The sequence below is a fragment of the Gossypium hirsutum genome, chromosome A09 (genome assembly GCF_007990345.1).
Source record: "Gossypium hirsutum isolate 1008001.06 chromosome A09, Gossypium_hirsutum_v2.1, whole genome shotgun sequence".
NCBI classification, from domain to species: domain Eukaryota; kingdom Viridiplantae; phylum Streptophyta; class Magnoliopsida; order Malvales; family Malvaceae; genus Gossypium; species Gossypium hirsutum.
In genome coordinates, this window is record NC_053432.1 from 68,220,349 (window position 1) to 68,238,909 (window position 18,561).

Below are 18,561 nucleotides of genomic sequence, written 5' to 3' on the forward strand. Positions count from 1 at the left end.
TGCCCGAGGACGTAGGTATAATTTACCGAACCTCGTTAAATCTCTTGTGTTCTTTCTTGTCCTATTTTTCTTTCAATATTTGAGGGTATAATAGTAGTATTTAATTGTGCTATTAAATTACTATAGAAGGGATATTCTGTCTAAGGAAAGACTTGGTATTTAAGAGATCCATGTGATCCACCTCTCTTCCCTGGGAATTGAACTTTGTGTGATTTTTTAGTACAATAATTTACACGCTTCCGACCCTATTGGAACAACAATTCCTTCTTCGGTGGAAAAGATAACATGAAAAAATGCACACAATGGCGAATTCTCAGTCAAAGAGGCTTATGACCTTCTTTGGTATTCTATACACGATAATACCTTAGGCCAAAACGCTAGTTCAAGTTACTGAAAGCTCTCTGGAAACTCAAGATGCCTTTCAAGCTTATTATGTTCTTATAGGAAATCTGCAATAATTGCTTACAATGTAATGCTGGATATGTCTTGTCCATTATGTGGTTATGGATCTGAAAGCATTGATCATCCTATTAATTCATTTCGCCTTTGCAAAGCCATTTAGTTCGGGTGCCCTCTCTCATGAGAATTGATCAACCTGGGATAAGATCCACCATTTGATCACCCTATTAATTCATTTCGCCTTTGCAAAGCCATTTAGTTCGGGTGCCCTCTCTCATGAGAATTGATCAACCTGGGATAAGATCCACCATAGATAGCAGAAATGCTAGATGCTTTTACACGACATTCACCTGCACACCAGCTAGACCATCTGGAAAGCCAGAAACAAGGTCATTTTTAATAAATCCATCTGCAACCTTGTTGGGGTGATTCATCGACTCAACGACCTTATATCCTCGATCAACCTCCTTCAACTCACTGATAAATTATATCCATCCAGCTACAGACCTCCCTCCTCCTAGATCACTTCCTTTGCATGATAACTTCATCAATTGGGAAATTTGCTTTTCTATCTGCAACATAGAGGTCATGAATAGGCTCAGATGTATTACAATCATCCATAATCAACAAGGTGCGTTCTAAATTGCAAGCAAGAATCCTCATTCTTCGGTTATCTCTTCTTCTCCTCATTGAGCACCAAATTAGTAGTTATAAGTTGGTGAACAAAGAGAAACACTGGACTAGTATCCTATTAGGGAAGTCTAATTTGGATTGGGATATCCAAATCGTACTTCAGAATTGTCCAAAACAAGGGCAGCAACCGTAGCATAAAGAAGGGAAGCAAGACGCTGTGCTGCTAAAACTTACCTCGCTTTTACTTGGTCTGTCGATTACCAAAATAAAAATAAAAATGTCTAGTTTAAATGATTTAATAGTTTATGTCCTATAAAGAAGCAAAGAAGTGACCTCTGAAATCCAACAAAAACTTGTCGCTACATATGGAAAAAAAACAGTGGAAACCAAACCAAATACTGACAACTGACAAGCCAAAAGCAAAGATCTTACCATCTTAAAACATAAACCACATCAGTTGTCCACCAAGTAGGCCCCCATTTTTTAATTATACTATTGCTTAGAAGCAATCCACCCTTTCCATCTTGCCAAAACTTCCGCGTTTTCCACCATTGCCGTTGAATAGAAGAAACTAAACCCCAAATCTCTCCTATGCCTTCAGGTACTTCTACTTCATTCATCTCTCATTTTCTCTTTCCATTTTTTTTTTAATTTCTTGGGTTTTTACGGCTGCTTTATTTAAAAAAGAAAAAGAGAGAAAAACTCAGAATATCAGATCTGATCTTTGCGACTTGTGAATTCTAAGTGATACCCAGATTTGCCTTCTTCTGTTTCTAGATTGAACTATCATGGTTTTGCATTCTTCTGCTTTCAACACTGCCGTTTAGATGCAGCATTGACTCATACTTTACTGTCATGTTGCTTGTGATGGACTTATGCAGATTCTTTCTTTGGATTTCTGAGGGATTTATGATCAATTTTCTGGGATTTTGCAGTGAAGGGTATTCTTACTTGCAGCAATTCTGTACTGTCAGCATCCAATTTGCACGGTTTGGTAGATTATTGTGAATTTTCTCTCCAGATGTTGTTCGAAATAGCATAAATTGAATTAGGCGTTGCGGCTGTGAGAAGGGCTGGGTTTTGTATTGTGTAGTGAAAGATGAAGCGCGTTTCGCCGCTCTTTTTGGTACTTTTAGTCCTTGGATTCTTCTTTGCAACATATAATTTGTTGACTATGATAATACACTATAAGACATCTACTTCAGAGCAATGGGATTTGTCCAATCCTTTTATACAAATGCCTGGGAATTTGATGGAAGGTGGGGGTTCTAAAAAGTACCACGTTGCTCTCACGGCAACGGATGCTCCGTATAGCCAATGGCAGTGTCGAATTATGTATTATTGGTATAAGAAGGTAAAAGAGATGCCTGGATCAGATATGGGAAAATTCACTCGAATTTTGCATTCAGGGAAGCCCGACAATTTGATGGAGGAGATTCCAACTTTTGTTGTTGATCCTCTTCCACAGGGTTTAGATCGGGTCAGTCTTGGGTTTAGTATTTCAGTTCTTCATTTCCCCCTTGTATATTTGAACATCTAATTCAGTGAACAAACAACTAAACTGATGGATGTGCCATATATATTATCAAATCTATAGATATAGCTTATTGAAAACGGCTCATTAGGAGTTGTAGGTGTTCATATTGTTTTTCACTTGAATGATACTTTTACAGTGAATGCTCTAGCAACACAAACTGAACTAAAGTCACCTCCTTGCTTTGACTAAATTGTTCTTGTTTTGTCTCAATGTCGTCTTCAGGGTTACATTGTCTTAAATAGACCATGGGCTTTTGTGCAATGGCTGGAAAAAGCAATGATTGACGAAGAGTGAGTTTTCATTTAACCGATAAGACCATTCTTGTTTTATGTTCTTCCTTTTCATTATCTGAAAAGTTACTGCATTTTATGACTGATGCAGATACATTCTAATGGCTGAACCTGACCATGTATTTGTAAATCCTTTGCCTAACTTGGCTCGTGGAAAACATCCAGCAGGGTTTCCTTTCTTTTACATTAAGCCGTCTGACCACGAGCATGTTATTAGGAAGTATTATCCTGAGGAGAAGGGTCCTGTGAAGAATATCGATCCAATTGGCAATTCTCCAGTGATTATTAGAACGGTATATCATTATGATTGTCATATAGCTTGTGTGGCACATTTTTTTGGAGCATAAATCACATTTCAGATTTTTCTCTTTTTTCTTTTTTTTTTGCATTAATATTTATACAAATTTAAAGCATAATTTATTGGTTTATAATAGTCTGTGCTGGAGAAAATTGCACCTACATGGATGAATATTTCTTTGAGGATGAAAGATGACCCAGTGACTGACAAAGCATTTGGATGGGTGCTAGAAATGTGAGAAACTCTTCTTTTTTTGTTACATTTTGTTTTAATTTTGTTCTTTTGGCTGATATAGCATTTTGACATGGGTGATCATTCAATTGAAACTTAGGTATGCATATGCTGTGGCATCTGCACTGCATGACGTGCACCACATACTTCATAAAGACTTCATGCTCCAGGTTTTAATACTACCCTATGAACCTTTTCTTTCTCTCTCAATGACCTTTAGCAACAATTTGAAGTTCAACTTCCATCTCTGTTTTGTTTTCAGCCACCATGGGATACGGAAGTAGGGAAGAAGTTTATAATCCATTATACTTACGGATGTGACTACAATTTGAAGGTACAACAACCATACAGGAAAAGCTGTCTCTCTTTATTGTTTCTGAATTCTATATGTAATCTTCAAGTTGTTTGCCACTTTAAGATGAAGTTTTGCCTACAAGTTCTTCACTCTGAGTTGGCATTACAGGGAGAATTAACGTATGGAAAGATTGGAGAATGGCGTTTCGATAAGAGATCGTACCTTAGTGGGCCTCCTCCAAGGAACCTCTCTTTGCCCCCTCCAGGTGTTCCTGAAAGTGTGGTAAGTTCATCCATTTGGGAAAATATAAATGTGGGTCATGTGGTAAATATATAAGTTGATAGACTGATCATTGACTAAAACAGCTCAAACCATACCCTAGAGCAAGTTTTTCATTTTTTACCATGCTCATTAGCCGGAGCTAGCTAATGGCAGTAATCATTGTCTCACTCATTTCTAGTTAATCAAACTGTCATTGTTGTTTGGTACTTCATTCAAATTATGTTGCAGATGCTAAAAGATTGAAGCATTATTTGGGAAATTATGATTTCTTATTTCAGTTCCGTTTTTTCATTATTAAATTTAGTTATCAACTCAATGTTGTTGCTGATTTGTGACATAAAGTTGGTGATATTCGATGCTGGAAGTACTACTGAGTAGCAGCTTGGCACTAATATTCTGCTATTGCCTCAAACCATAATAGAAAAATCAGTCAATCATCCTATCCAGACTGTTTCCCCGAGTCTTGATGCCTATTTAAATAAACTCGGAAAATTAAATAGTTTCTCAACATAAACCTTTCTAGTTGCAAACAGTTTCTAATGTGATCTTTGCAATATCTGCAGGTGAGACTTGTGAAGATGGTGAACGAAGCTACAGAGAATATTCCCAATTGGGATACACTAAATCGTGGCTGAGATCTGATCTTACTAATCTGCGCATCCATTTTGACGCTGGTATCAATCTGCTTTCCAACTAGAGTTATGGACATGAAATACAGAGGTAGCTGAGACAGCAGTATACATAGAGAAAAGGGTATGTTTACAAGTTAAAGGAGGGATATATCATTTTTTTACACTTATATTTATAATCATGAAATGCCTTCTTTCATGTTAAGTATGATGTTGATTTATCGAATTTTTTCTTGTGAAGTTTTTCGGACTGTAAATCAATCATTGGGGTTGGTGTTGAAAACCTTTTTGGTTGATGAATGAAGCATGGCAATGCTTCTCTGTTTTTTAGCCTTTGCCACTTCGGAGTGTTGGGATATCTAAGTTGCACCTGCAGTATCTATTTCAATAGTCTAAATTGATAGTCTTCATTTGCTTTCGTTAGTTCTTTTTTTTTTCTTTTCTCTCATCTTGGAGGAGATCTTTCATGGTAATAGAGCCACCACGGTTAGCAACCGGAGGTGTTGTACACAGTGACTTCTTAACCAATCAATCCTTTTTTACATCTGGGTTCTTGAATAGCGTATTAAAACTTTTTATTCAACTATGGATTCTGACACAAGTCCTAATGATCAAGAGGTAAATCCGCGGCCAGCCATAGTGTTTGCTTTCCACAGAGAAGATCGCACAGCTACTTTGGCGTGGAAATATGTCTTTCTCATTCTCAAAACGCATAGATTGCAAGTTTTTGTAGATGGGACTATTCTCATACCCTCACAAATGGTTACAGACGAGTCAGGGACTCCTGTATGTGTACTATGTAAGTCCCTCTTGGCACATTCATTTGATTGGTCAAAGTACTCCCTTTGGTATTTGGAGTGCTCTCAATCAAATCTTTTGGAGTCAGTCTCATACCAAAAGGATGAAGTTTGAGTTCTTGTTGTATAACACAAAGAAACTTGGTAAGCCTATGCGAAAATGTATTGCTGAATTTGGACATATCTATGACACGTTGTCTAGCTGTGAGCAAGTAATTTCAGGCGATGTACAACAGTCAACCATTCTATATGGCTTACCACTAGAATATGAGAACATTGTTTCTATTGTGACTACCAGTCAACAATCAGATGATTTACCTGGGTGGTGTCAACTTTGTTAAATGTAAAAGCTCGATTACACACCATAATATAGGTGGGGGCGAATAGAACCTCAAAGAAAGTGGTATTGATTCACACCTTGAAGCCTTCATTAATTTCTCATAAGTTATTTTTATCCCCATGCACCAACATTACCAAAAACTTATTATTCGTATCTTAGTTTACAAAGGACAATAATGTGTGTTTTGAATTTTACCGAACTCATTGTCTTACATTCCAACGCTGTAAATTTTTGTTGGCGTTTTAAGCAAAGAAAGAAAGATGAAAATCAAAAGAAAAAATCGATTAAAAAATTAGCAATCAATTCAAAACCAACAATTGAGAATAGCAAAAAACTGATTCGCTCTCTATTCTTGAACATTAGCTTGCTCACAAACGGGTAGCAAGGAAACATGAAAAATATTAGCTTGCTAACAAACGTGCAACAAAGAAGCATGAAAAATATCAGCTTACTGACAAACGTGCAGCAAGGAAGCATGAAACAATCTGCTCTCTACAGTCTGCTCACATATTCAACTACAAAAGCAATACATCTATAGTCGCTTCTCCAAATGCTCAACTACTCCCACTATACAGCATTAAAACTACTAAAATATTACTTGTACACTAAAACAAGTTAACTGAACAAGTCATTTACTAGCTAAAGACATCAAGCTGTCAACAAACTGGTTTATTTTCAACTAAACAACATTACAATGCAACTAAGACAAAAAACTTGTTAATACAGCGTGCACACAAGCTGCATGCAATCATCAAAATACCAACAGTAGCATGGTTGGCCACCTTTCAACAGCCACTTGTGGAGACTTCTCGCATTTTGCCATTTCGCGGGTCAGCTCGCACTTGACCACTTGTGGAGACTTCTAGCCTTTCGCCACTTCGACATGAGAGAGAACTGCTGCATGGTTGGCCAACTTCTAACAATTTTGCTTAGTGGAGTTGAGAAAAATGGTCTTTATGAGTTGCAACATTGTCATTTTTCTCTTGGTGTTCTTTGCGGTTCTTCTACGGCGGCTTTTTCTACCGTTGTACATACTACTCCTTGTAATAATTACTAGCCAATCCTCAGCCTATGTACTATGGCATCGTAGTAATGTTGTGAGCAAAGTTCTTCAAAATTGTAATGTTTCTGTTACTATGAATGAAAGTACATATTTCTGTGCTGCTTGTCAGCTTGGAAAAAGTCAGATTCCATTTTTTTTTCTTCTACAACCAAGATTGAAGCTCCTCTCGAGTTAGTTGAGCCCGATCTTTGGGGACTAGCAACTTATTATTCGTATGGTTATCAATATTATATTGCCTTCATTGATGCATACTTAAGGCATACCTGGATATATTTCTTGAAGAAGAAGTCCGATGCTCTGTCTGCTTTTCTTATTTTTCAAAAGCAAAGCTGAGCTAAGTCTTGGGTCTCGTAGTAAGGCGCTGCAGACTGATGGGGATGGTGAGTTCTGCTCGTTTGGTTCTCTTCTCAGAGTTTGTGGGATCCAACATCGTATCACTTGTCCTCATACCTCTCAACAAAATGGAATTGTTGCATAGAGATATTGCAGAAATTGGTCTCACTTGTTTGCTTAAGCATCTCTCCCTTTCTCTCACTGGAATGATGTGTTCTACACTGTTGTTCGTCTCATCAATGAACTTCCTACAAAGGTACTCTCTGATGTCTCACCATTTGAGATGTTGTACAAGAAATCCCCTAATTATGGTTTTCTCCGAGTGTTTGGCTGCCTTTGTTATCCTCTATTAACTCGTAATAATAGGAATAAACTTGCATTTCATTCCACCCATTGTACCTTTATTGGTGGTTACAGTGATCAGCATCAAGGCTATAGGTGCATGGACTCCCATGGGAGAATCTATATTGCAAGACACGTGAAATTTGATGAAAGTGTATTTCCTTTTCAGCAACTTACTCAAGGTCGTCAGAAATCAGTCTTCAAAATTCCAGTGATTTCTATACAGCTTCCACCGGTCACATCTCTCAAGGAGTCCTCTAAACATTTCTCACCAGAGATGCTACCTACTAATATTCCCTTGAGCAGTGTTCTATACTGCCCTTTGAGCAGTCCTGTACACAAGTACATGTACCTGAAGTGGCTAATCCCTCAACTCATGTTTCACTTGATGTTTGCAATGTCCAACCTATGGTCACAAGGAGCAAAGTTGGTACATTTGAGCCTGAAATTCGAGCTTATGCTTGATCCAAAGTGTAGAAAGGCTGTGCATGAAAATCAAACCTGGTCTCCTAATAGGAAGTTAGTAGGATGAAATGGATTTCCGAAGTGAAGGATCTGGCGGATCAATGGCTTTCAATAGACCTTCAGCCTAGTGGTCAAAGCTAGCACTATTCGAACTGTTCTTGCTCTAGCAGTTCATCACAAATGCTTTTTCTAAATTGGGATTTGGCTAAAGTGTTTATGATTTTAGCAACCTGGTTTTGAGACATTTGATTCCACTGGTCAACGTTCAGTATCGAGTTAGAAAAAGGCTCTCTATGGCCTTAGACAAGCCCTTAGGGCTTGGTTTGATAAGCTTTGAAACTATATGGTAATGTTCTCAATTTTGAAAGCTCTGTGTCAAAGCTGTCTCTGTTCTTTCCAAGGGATCAACAGGCTTGTGTTTTGCTCTTAGTATACGTCAATGATGCCATAATCACAGATGATAATAGTGAGCTGATTAATCGTATTGTTCCGCAGTTACATCAGGAATTTTTCCTGAAAGATATTGGAGATTTCAGTTATTTTTTGGGGCTGAAGTTTCCAGGAAAAATGGGTGCCTTCACCTGAGTCAACGAAAGCATGTATTACAACTGTTCCCCACACAACAGCAGAATACAGAGATCATCTAGTTCAATCATTTGTTGAAAGAATTAGGTGCGTGGGCTTGCCTTGTGTACCAGTTATTTAGTTTGACAATAGCAGTCTGTCAGGATTATACCAAATCTCATATTCTACATACTAAGAACTCATCTGTTTGTTCTTGATTTCTTTAGTTCTTTAGATTCTTTCAATCCTAACTCTATTTCTTGTTCAGGGGACTTCATTTCATTTTATACACACACACACACACACACACACACATATATATATCATGGCCTTGCTTGATTAAAGAACGGATCATGTTAAACTTTTACCATCTCAAAATAACTTTATCGAAACTCAAATTCATCATATATACACATACAGACACAAATAACTACGAAGGGGAAGCGAAGAAAGGCAGGTTGGCAGGCACAAACAAAAGAGAAAATCATGCATTCTTTTTATTTCATAACAGAAAATGTTTGGAGTGAACCCACCCCAACTTAAACAAAAGACACTTATCATCATCCATCCCTGAAAACATAAACAAGTATTCGAATCCCATATCAAACAACATACACATCACTCGATTCTCACCCACACATTCTGCAACCACCATAATCCCAACCCAACTGCTCAAACCCACCGATATGCAGATCCTACATACCTAGGAGAGGATTGGCCAAGCTTCACAGCGAATACATATATTACAACTGCCTGCTTGCTGTTGACTTTGAACCATTGGAAAGTTAATAGGATAGTTAACCAAGTTTATTCTATCAAATCCCCCAGCAAGAGCCCCAAAACCAACAGATCGATCTTATTAACACGTTCTATCTCCATCCCAAAGTGACCACTTAAGACACTAGCTCCTTCAAAGTTCCACATCTTGAAGATGGTTTCCTCATTCTTTCTCCACACATCATGCAAAACCTGCAAAAATAACTTTAAGAGACAATTCTGTCGAAGTAAACAGAAAAATACGCATCACGTGACACAACAAGCATCAACATGTGCATCAAATTCAAACCAACAGAATCAGACCTGTGGAAACATTTTGTCTGGTACGAAGTACAGAATGAATTTTAAGCATTAGTGTTACCAAGAATTGATCCAGCAAAAAATCACTAGGTGCATACGCACAAAACACAAAAAGAGAGAAAAGTGAACTAAAGAAAGCACCAAGTATTTGGAAATTTCTAACAAATAAAATCACCAAGTGCATACAAAATAAAAGAAAAGAAAGCAAGTGGAAAATGAACTAAGAAAATTAATTGGGGCAATCTCACCTGTTGAGCAGCAAGTGCCCACTAGAAGTAGAAGCCAAGGACAGCTACGCAGCAACAAATAAGCCCACAATGCTTCAAAGTTGGAGTTCACTTCGGCAGCAAATGGATGCAGTAAATTCATAGGAATCATTCCCAAAAACCTCAAGACGAAAAAGCAAGTTGGTGAACAAGTTACGTAAAAAGAACTTTAACAACTATTATAATCAACTCCAAATTAGGAAACAGAACCAGCAATAAAGCAAAGCTACCATGTATACTTGGATATTGATCTCACACAAAATAACGTCCTGTCCACATTGATTGTCCTTGAAACTGCTCAGGCAGTGAGGTAAACTGCTGCTGGTTTCCATTCATGAATTGATGTTGCTGCAGCTTCTGTTCATGTTGAAATTTTTTATGATCAAGGGTATTGTAATCCTGCCAGCTATTCTGCTTTTCCATTTGAAATTGCACCGGTGAGACCTGTTTTCCAGGGAAAGGAAAGCTTATTGTTCCAGTCAAGCCACTGCTGCTATTATTGACATACAGGGAATCTGCATGAGACGCATAATTGAGAGAACTATCAAGCCCAGAGCCTTTCAATGATGATGCCAACCGATATCCATCCAACCAACTATAATCATCCATCACAGGGGTTTCTTCACTTGGTGGCTTTGGAGGAACAGGGCCAAAACCTGGTGGGGGGCCAAGATGCCTAACAGCACCATTAACTGGATTATTATGCATCCCAACTTGTGAAGCTGAGGTAGTTTTAGAAGCCAAAGCATCAGCAGCAACTCTAGACGACACAATTGTATCAATTCCAGATGGGATCACAGTTTCTGGCACTTTTGTCTGACTGTAGTACATACCGCCAGCACTAGCATTGATAGGTTGTTGGATAGCAAAAGAGTAAGCAGCAGGATGACGAAGGCCTAGATTATCTTGCATCTCATGTTTTCTTAAATGCCCATTTTCCAACATTGTCAAAGCCCTCAAACTATTAGACAGTGAAGTAGCTTCCTTCACTGACCACCTAGATGCATGCATCTGAACAGGCTGTAACTGCTGAGAGTGAATGCTACCAACAGATGCAGGCAGTGGAGGACTAGCATCAGATTTATTATGCTGGTGAAGACTATCAAGAGAAGCAGACACGGTACTGCCATAGAAATTGCGATCACCTCCACAACTACTTAGATCAAGCTTCAAAGTCTCAGGAGGAGGCCTGTTAGAATTGATCACCTCAATTCTCTTTTCACTCACAGAAGGCTGGAAAACAATCACTTCATCATCATAATCTTCCGCAACAATTCCAGGTGCGATTGGCAGCATATTTCCAATATTAATCTTCTCAGAGGGGGTTTCATGTTCCACGCCATTTGCTGCCAGCAGGGTAGAAGACCCAAATGTGACACCTTCACAAGGCTCAACACCAACAAGAAATTTCTTGGCTTTTGAATCAAAACAAACAGTTTTCTGATCAATCCTAATGACACTAGCAAGAGCCCTCCCAGCAGCTAAAATTCTCTTGACACGGGCTTTCTTTTCCTTATCACCATCGCTTATAAAGGAACGTTTCCTTGAGAAGTCCAAAATGTTATGTGCTGTAACAAGAGGCAAGAACCCTCGCAACTCAAAGTCCTCCCACAATGCAAGAAGGTTTTCAGTTTCTCCTTCTTCATACCTGCTCATATTGAAAAAGGTCTCATCTTCATCATCGTCGATGCACATTGGCCCAATTGTCAGGATCTTATTTAGAAATGATATGCAATGTTTCCAGAAGAGTGATCTAGTAATTGACTGTTTCTCATCAACATCACCGTCAGCTGTTGCAACATCCGGGCAGCAAGCCAGCCACTCTACCAAAACCAGAATAGCTGGTAAGGTGTAGCTAGAAGAAACATCCTTGAGCTGCAAACATCTCTCTACCAGATATCCCATCAACTCAAAAATGGCTGTCAATGCATTCTGAAGCAACGCAGCACGCTGTACAATTTCAGCATATGTTTGAGCTTCACTCTCCCTCTTCAGATTGTGAACAGTAAATATGAGAACTGAAACCAACCTAACAAGGAAAAGTGCATTCTCAGTAGCACCTGTGCCAAAACTCAATTTCTCTTCTGGTCCCGAAGACAGAAGTTCGCATAAATCATGGCTAACCAATTTAAGAACATCTGCAAAAGTCTCCAGACTGCACAAAGGAAGCTTCAATAAGGACAAAAACCCAAAAAAAAAATACTTGGTCAATAACAAAATTGAAACATTTCAGAGAAAATATACCTTGTGTGTGTAAAAAGAATACCATTTAGACGCACAAATCGAATGCAGAAGGACTTCAAATTATCCTGGGCACCAGATTCTTTCTCCTTAGGAGGCCTTGATTCCATGTTGGATTCTTTCGATGTAGGTTTTGCTTCCGCTTTCCTTCTACCTTTTCCCGATAACGACACTGCAGGCTCCTTGACCAAGGAAGTTTTAGCATCTCCAGTAAGCTGTGAGTAACTATGACGGTTCTGATAAAACAAAAATGAATACATTCAATACCATTTCCAATACTTGCATATAAAAGTTTAAACCATCTAACATGTCAAAAACTGGATGCATGCTCAAAAAAAAAAGGAAAATGCCTTTCAAAACTGTAAAAAGCCACCCCAACTCCCACAACTCCATAATGAAAAAACCGGGTAGGAGTTTGACATTGTGTCATATTAGCTTTTGCTATACTTATTAAATAAGTTTAGCAAGAAAAAACACAATATCTTCTGTCAAAAAATTTGACAATATTAAGCATGTGCAACCCACAGTACCCCATTTGTGATCTAGAAGGGATGGATCAATATATATTCTCTTCCCATTAGGCTGGAAGGTACCACCTTTTATGGTAACAACCGGGAACTTTGCAAATATAAAAAAGACAAAGTTAATAGTTTGTAATTATCTACATATCAAAAACCCATCAATCACTGCTTCTTAAGACAGTGCACACATAAAAATGTTCAACCAAGCATTCTTCGTTAGCTAGTACAACACACACCACTCCATCGCACAGAATGAACGAACTTAAATGCCAAAATAAAAATTAAGATTTGCACTTATACCTTCTCAAAAGCCACAATCAAGTTATCCCTAGCAGTTGAAAAGGGGTTATCCAATGCCAGACTCCGAAAATATCGATAAACAGCCACCACCTCGTCTCCCGAGTAGGATGCCAATATGGCTAGCTGAAATAAGGAGATAGTTTCCCACATAAAGAATCAGGATATTGTTGAACAGGAGAAATACAAGTCAGTAAAAAAGATTACTAAGGCATAAAAGTTAAGGATACTCAATCAACAGGGAAAGGAAAATAAAGAAAAACCTGATGATGTGGATTCCCACTTAAGGGCCAAACTGACACAGCTTGCAAGTAGTAACTTGAAGCAGCTGCATACTCACGTGTTTTAGAGTCTCCATCTCCATATAATCCTTTGTACCGTGCTAGGTCTCCCAAGTATATCAAACAACGGTGACAAGACACCAAACCCATTTTTATCTCAGCAGATTTCTTCCCATCTTTGTCCATAACAATTAGGCTTTCTGAATCATCAGAGAAATACCCAAATGGAAGTCCATACTTTGCTCTGATTTTCAAAATCAATTCATGATAAAATCCTGTTGCCTCTGAAAGGAAAGTCTTAAACTGCAATCTTATTTTTGTAAGCCTGTCAGACTGTGGGGGAACTTTCACGCCCTGAGATGTGGTTGACCTGGCAGAAGTTAGGGCAGCACTATAATGTGCTCTTAGTTCCTCAATCCGTTTGTAATGTAATTGCCACAAAGCATATTCAATATTGTTCTGCTCAGAAAATGCATGGTCCTCGAGAATTATTGCCTCATAGTTCTCACGCATCTGCTGCCAGGTATTTGGATCTGAGGGTACTCGTGCCTGAGCAGATTTCCTACGATTATTTTCCAGCTCTATATTCTGCATGGACTACCAAATATTAACTTCCATCGGTAAGAAACTCAAACGGAACCTCATTTTCTAAACAAAAGAAGATACCTTCTTATAAAGACACTGTGCACCCTCCCTGGATGAAGGAGCTGTCGACATTTTATCCATCTGCACTATCATCATTCATTTAAAATACCCTGTCAAAATGAAATCTGCAGAATGCACACATCATTAGCTACAAACCATTGGCTAATACAGATTCAATAAACTACACTAAGTTGGATTAAGGGATTGGACGAAAAGAATCTAAAAATCCAAACAGTAAATCACTTTCTATGTTAATAACAACAAACTTCTACAAATTTGGAGAAACTTTATAGCCAGATTACCAGATGGACATAGTTCAAATTACTAATCAAGAAGGCATTTACAGTGCACCAGTGCGCATCTCAAAAAAATAAAAAATAAAACTTGCTAAAAGAATAAACTAATTGAATACCCACGATCAAGATTGCCAAAATCATCAAATACTATGTAGTGGACTCTCGCAGAACATAACAATGCTCTAAAAAGCACAGTTAATCCAAAACCATATGCTGCTCATCCTCTTAAGATAAATCAAACAATACTTGAAAACCCTTTCAAATTCTATGGAAAGATAAGAAAGAACTGGCAATCACTCCAGCCATAAAATCCTAAAACTAGTATTTCTCTTAGCCAATAAAAATGCCAAATCCAGAATACCTTTTTCTTGCAAAAAGTTAACAGCCCCAAACACTTTATAATCAATAAAGAACAATTAAATAAAGGAAGGAATTTTTTTTCATTTAAAAAAAACCCTAAAAAAGCATAGTCTTCCAAATAATAAAATTCCCAATTGCTCATAGAGAAAACAGAATAAAATTCAATCCCTCTCTCTTACGAACTCAAATCAATTCCGAACGTATATTTATTATTTACCTTTTTTCTCTCTAAAATTTTGTAAAGAAAATCAGAGATAAGAAAGCAAAGAAACGAAAAGAAAAAGTTCCCTATATCGATTTACATTTACACTTTCAATTTTTCTTTCACTTATTTAATAGAAAACAATAAATACACATAAAAAGATTGGAGTTCATAAATCATAACCAACAAAAATAAGAGAACAAAAAGAAACAGCACCAGATCCGAAGGTAGCAAAAGATGATAACAATAATTACACCAATCAATCCCTCACTGTCACCAGAAAAATAAATCAAAATCAAAACGAAATTTAAAAAAAAAAAGAAGAAAAAAAGAACTAACCTCAGCTGAAGAGGATAAAATCCGAGTAGAAGCCAAGAATTACAGCATGGGGAAACGAATTAAAGAGAGATAAAAGAAGAATTGGTCGCAGAAAGAGAGAGGGGAAGGTAGGCTAGTCTGGTTTTTGGTCTAACTGAGGATGAATAGGTTACAATTTCAATATTTCAATGTCTTTTCTTTTATTTTCTTTTTTATTATTATTTATTGACCAAATCTTAAGACTCAGGCGGCAAACCAAACGACACCGTTGGATTTCTAGTGCTGCTGCTGTTCTAAAAATTTTTTTTATCTAATTGATATCTAAAATTCAAGTTAGTGTTTTCTTACCCAGTTAACACATTAAATTCTAAATTTTCAACCTATTATATTACGCCACGTGTCTAAAAATAAAAAACATTTTTATTTAAATTAAAAAAATTATTCGTAAAAACAAATTAGAACTGGAACACCAAAGGTTTCGTGGTTAAGAGATAAAAAAAGAGGAAGAAATCAATCAACTCGCATTTCAAGCCATCAGATAAGAAAACAAAACGAGCAGAGGGGACTCGTGTTACTGTCTGGATGGAGAAGTCATGCCGGAGTGCGGCGGCTTACGACAGCAACACTAGGATTAGGATATCAAACAAAGCGTTTTGTTTCAGAGGAGAAGATGATATGAAAAAGTAAATTTTTTATTAATTAAAGAAAAATAATTTTTGTATTATTTAAAATAAAATAATGATTATTGAAGACTCGTGGTGCAGTATGATAGGTTGAAATTTTTAAAATTAATGGTGTTATTAAGAATCAATAAAAAATACCAACTTAGGAATTTCAATTTTAAATACCAGCATGATAGGTTTTTTACTAAAATAACGTTAACCATATTGGTTTTTTACTAAAATAACGTTAATCATATTGGATTCTTGGATAAGCTTATTTTAAGCTAAAAGATGGAGGTCGACAAAAAAAGAACACCAAAAGATCAATGAACATGTTGCTGAATTTACAGGAAGTAGTTGTTAACTACAACTTATTCTTTTTTCTGTATGAATGGCAAGAGAATGAAATCAATGAATCAAATTTTGTTTTTTCCTTCCATTTTTCTGCTTTTTATGTGTTGTCAAAACTTTTAACAATGTGTTGTCTATTATTTTGATGATGCAAGTAAATTATTCGATGAAATTCCTGAGTGAAACATTGTTACCTGAAATTAATTGGTTATTCACAGTGCTTTTCTTAAGACAATGCCTTTGAGGGATGTTGTTTCTTGGTCTGTGATGTTGCAACTTTAATGAACAATTGGAATGGGGTTGTGGGTCCTTTTGTTTTCGAGAAATGGTAGCAAATGAGAGGTTGAAACCTGATAAAGTGATCGTTGGATCGGGGAGTGTGCTCACATGGAATCTCTTAGGCTATTGGTGAGAAGATCGGCTTATGATTTTACACTTAAAAATAGGTGGAACTTGTGAGCATTGTGTTTGGAAGTTATTGTGCGGAAGCGTGTAAAAGAGTAAAATTATTGTACTAAAAAATCACACTAAGTTCAATTCCCAGGAAAGAGAGGTGGATCGTAAGGATCGCTTAAGTACCAGGTCTTTCCTAGCCAGAATATCCCTCAATCGTAATTTAATAGCACAATAAATCACTACAATCACACACACAATTCATGCAGAATAATACAATAAAGAACACAAGAATTTAACGAGGTTCAGCAAATTTTGCCTACGTCCTCGGGCACTACCAAATATATTTCACTCCAAAATACAAGTGAGAATTTACAAAGAGAGAGAGAGAAAACAATGCCTTAAGTAGAGAATGGCAAGTTTGAGATACAGAATGAGAGATGGTTATGCCTATTTATAGTTGAGGTTCAGGGATCAACTTACAAAGTCACTTTACAATTAGGGACCATATATTGCAAATATCTCAGATTTTATTATGCCAATATCTCGATACCCATATCTTTGACTTTCCAATATTTGATACCCATATCTTTGACTTTCCAATATTTGATACCCATATCTTTGACTTTCTATTATTTGATACCCATATCTTTGATTTTCCATAAATATGGATAATTCCTAATAATCTCCACCTTGAAGATTTGATTCGAGTAATCTTATCTTCACACAATTCTCTCTGCCTTTGTCAACAACACTTGATAGTGCCTTCTTCAATTGTTAAACATGCAGAATATTGATCAAGTTCAAACAATGTTCGAACTTGATTGTTGTTACCACCTTGGTCATCATATCTGCGGGATTATCTGCAGTCTTAATCTTCTGAAGGTGAATTTTCCCCCATCAATAATTTCCCGCACAAAGTGGAAACGTACATCGATATGCTTTGTACGTGCATGATAGACTTGACTCTTTGCTAAATGAATAGCACTTTGACTATCACAATACACATTAATATGCTCCTGAACCAATCCCAAGGTTTTAACCATACCTTGTAACCAAATAGCTTCCTTTACAGCCTCTGTTACAGCCATGTATTCAGCTTCTGTGGTTGACAACGCAACTGTAGACTGCAGTGTAGACTTCCAACTTATTGGTCCTCCAGCAAGAGTAAACACATAACCAGTGGTTGATCTTCGTTTGTCCAAATCACCGGCATAATCAGAATCAACGTACCCAACAACACCTTTACCAAGTGTAGTATCCTGCTTGAACAGTAATCAAATATCCATGGTCTTATGAATATACCGTAGAATCCATTTCACAGCTTACCAATGTCCTTTTCCAGGATTATGCATATACCTGCTCACTATACTAACTGCTTGTGAAATGTCGGGTCTTGTACACACCATTGCATACATCAAGCTACCCACTGCATTAGAATACGGAACTTGCAACATGTATTCTCGTTCCATATTTGTCGAAGGAGATAGTTGTGCAAAAAGCTTGAAATGAGAAGCCAACGGGGTGCTTACAGGTTTTGTCTGCTCGTTCATGCCAAACTGCTGTAGTACCTTTTTCAAATACTGCTTCTGAGACAAGCTAACTCTATCATGAGCTCTATCTCTCCATATTTCCATGCCGAGAATCTTTTTAGCTTCTCCTAGATCTTTCATCTCAAACTCGAGATTGAGTTGAGTCTTCAATCTTTCAATCTCAACTTTGCTCTTAGATGCTATTAGCATACCATCAACATATAAGAGCAAGTATATGAAAGTTCCTTCTTGTAGCTTCTGAAAATACACGCAATGATCAAATTTACTTCTTGTGTACCTTTGCCCTTTCATGAACTGATCAAATCGCTTGTACCACTGCCTCGGAGATTGCTTCAATCCATAAAGCGACTTTGTCAATTTGCAAACCCAATTTTCTTTTCCAGCAACCTTGAATCCATCTGGCTGAGTCATATAGATTTCCTCTTCCAAATCACCGTGTAAAAACGCGGTCTTCACATCAAGCTAAACTAGTTCAAGATCATATTGCGCAACCAAGGCTAGCAAAATCCGAATAGACAAATGCTTCACAACTGGAGAAAACACTTCATTGTAGTCTATTCCTTCTTTCTGAGCGTAACCCTTTGCTACTAATCTAGCCTT

At 37.3% G+C, this 18,561-nt stretch overlaps 2 protein-coding genes across 7 annotated transcripts; one reads left to right on the forward strand and one right to left on the reverse strand.

Annotated features, from left to right (window-relative positions):
* Positions 1-1,381: 1,381 nt before the first annotated feature.
* Positions 1,382-5,805, forward strand: LOC107889291 (hydroxyproline O-arabinosyltransferase RDN1). 5 transcript variants are annotated; one of them, XR_001681705.2, is made up of 10 exons: positions 1,382-1,633; positions 1,914-2,512; positions 2,792-2,859; positions 2,951-3,152; positions 3,294-3,391; positions 3,489-3,558; positions 3,651-3,722; positions 3,852-3,965; positions 4,529-4,718; positions 5,211-5,805. XR_001681705.2 is itself a non-coding variant. In XM_016813656.2 (9 exons), exons 2-9 carry the CDS (start codon positions 2,132-2,134, stop codon positions 4,598-4,600), a joined length of 1,077 nt encoding a protein of 358 aa, XP_016669145.1. In that variant the 5' UTR covers positions 1,382-1,633; positions 1,914-2,131; the 3' UTR covers positions 4,601-5,004. The 5 variants fall into 5 exon arrangements, 4 of the variants coding, with proteins under 4 accessions (XP_016669145.1, XP_040932452.1, XP_016669147.1 ...); XM_016813656.2 differs by lacking the exon at positions 5,211-5,805 and having other exon boundaries at positions 4,529-5,004; XM_041076518.1 differs by lacking the exon at positions 5,211-5,805 and having other exon boundaries at positions 1,392-1,633; positions 1,810-2,512; positions 4,529-5,004.
* Positions 5,806-8,972: 3,167 nt separating this feature from the next.
* Positions 8,973-15,199, reverse strand: LOC107889292 (protein SMG7). Of its 2 annotated transcripts, XM_016813660.2 has the most exons (9): positions 15,024-15,199; positions 14,901-14,954; positions 13,848-13,951; positions 13,164-13,769; positions 12,904-13,026; positions 12,086-12,318; positions 10,072-11,996; positions 9,824-9,963; positions 8,973-9,467 (listed from the first exon to the last, which is right to left on the reverse strand). In XM_016813660.2, the coding sequence occupies exons 3-7, from the start codon at positions 13,920-13,922 to the stop codon at positions 10,094-10,096; spliced, it is 2,940 nt and encodes a 979-aa protein (XP_016669149.2). In that variant the 5' UTR covers positions 13,923-13,951; positions 14,901-14,954; positions 15,024-15,199; the 3' UTR covers positions 8,973-9,467; positions 9,824-9,963; positions 10,072-10,093. The 2 variants fall into 2 exon arrangements, with proteins under 2 accessions (XP_016669149.2, XP_016669148.2); XM_016813659.2 differs by lacking the exon at positions 14,901-14,954.
* Positions 15,200-18,561: the final 3,362 nt, after the last annotated feature.

Bases quoted from the DNA above. Each gene is read 5' to 3' on its own strand.
- LOC107889291 (XM_016813656.2), top strand. From the start codon at position 2,132: ATGAAGCGCGTTTCGCCGCTCTTTTTGGTACTTTTAGTCCTTGGATTC. The intron at 3,559-3,650 runs GTTTTAATACTA...TTTTGTTTTCAG, and splicing joins ATAAAGACTTCATGCTCCAG to CCACCATGGGATACGGAAGT. The intron at 3,966-4,528 runs GTAAGTTCATCC...CAATATCTGCAG, and splicing joins CAGGTGTTCCTGAAAGTGTG to GTGAGACTTGTGAAGATGGT.
- LOC107889292 (XM_016813659.2), bottom strand. From the start codon at position 13,922: ATGATGATAGTGCAGATGGATAAAATGTCGACAGCTCCTTCATCCAGG. The intron at 13,770-13,847 runs GTATCTTCTTTT...TAGTCCATGCAG, and splicing joins CACAGTGTCTTTATAAGAAG to AATATAGAGCTGGAAAATAA. The intron at 12,319-12,903 runs GTATAAGTGCAA...TTGTTTTATCAG, and splicing joins TGATTGTGGCTTTTGAGAAG to AACCGTCATAGTTACTCACA.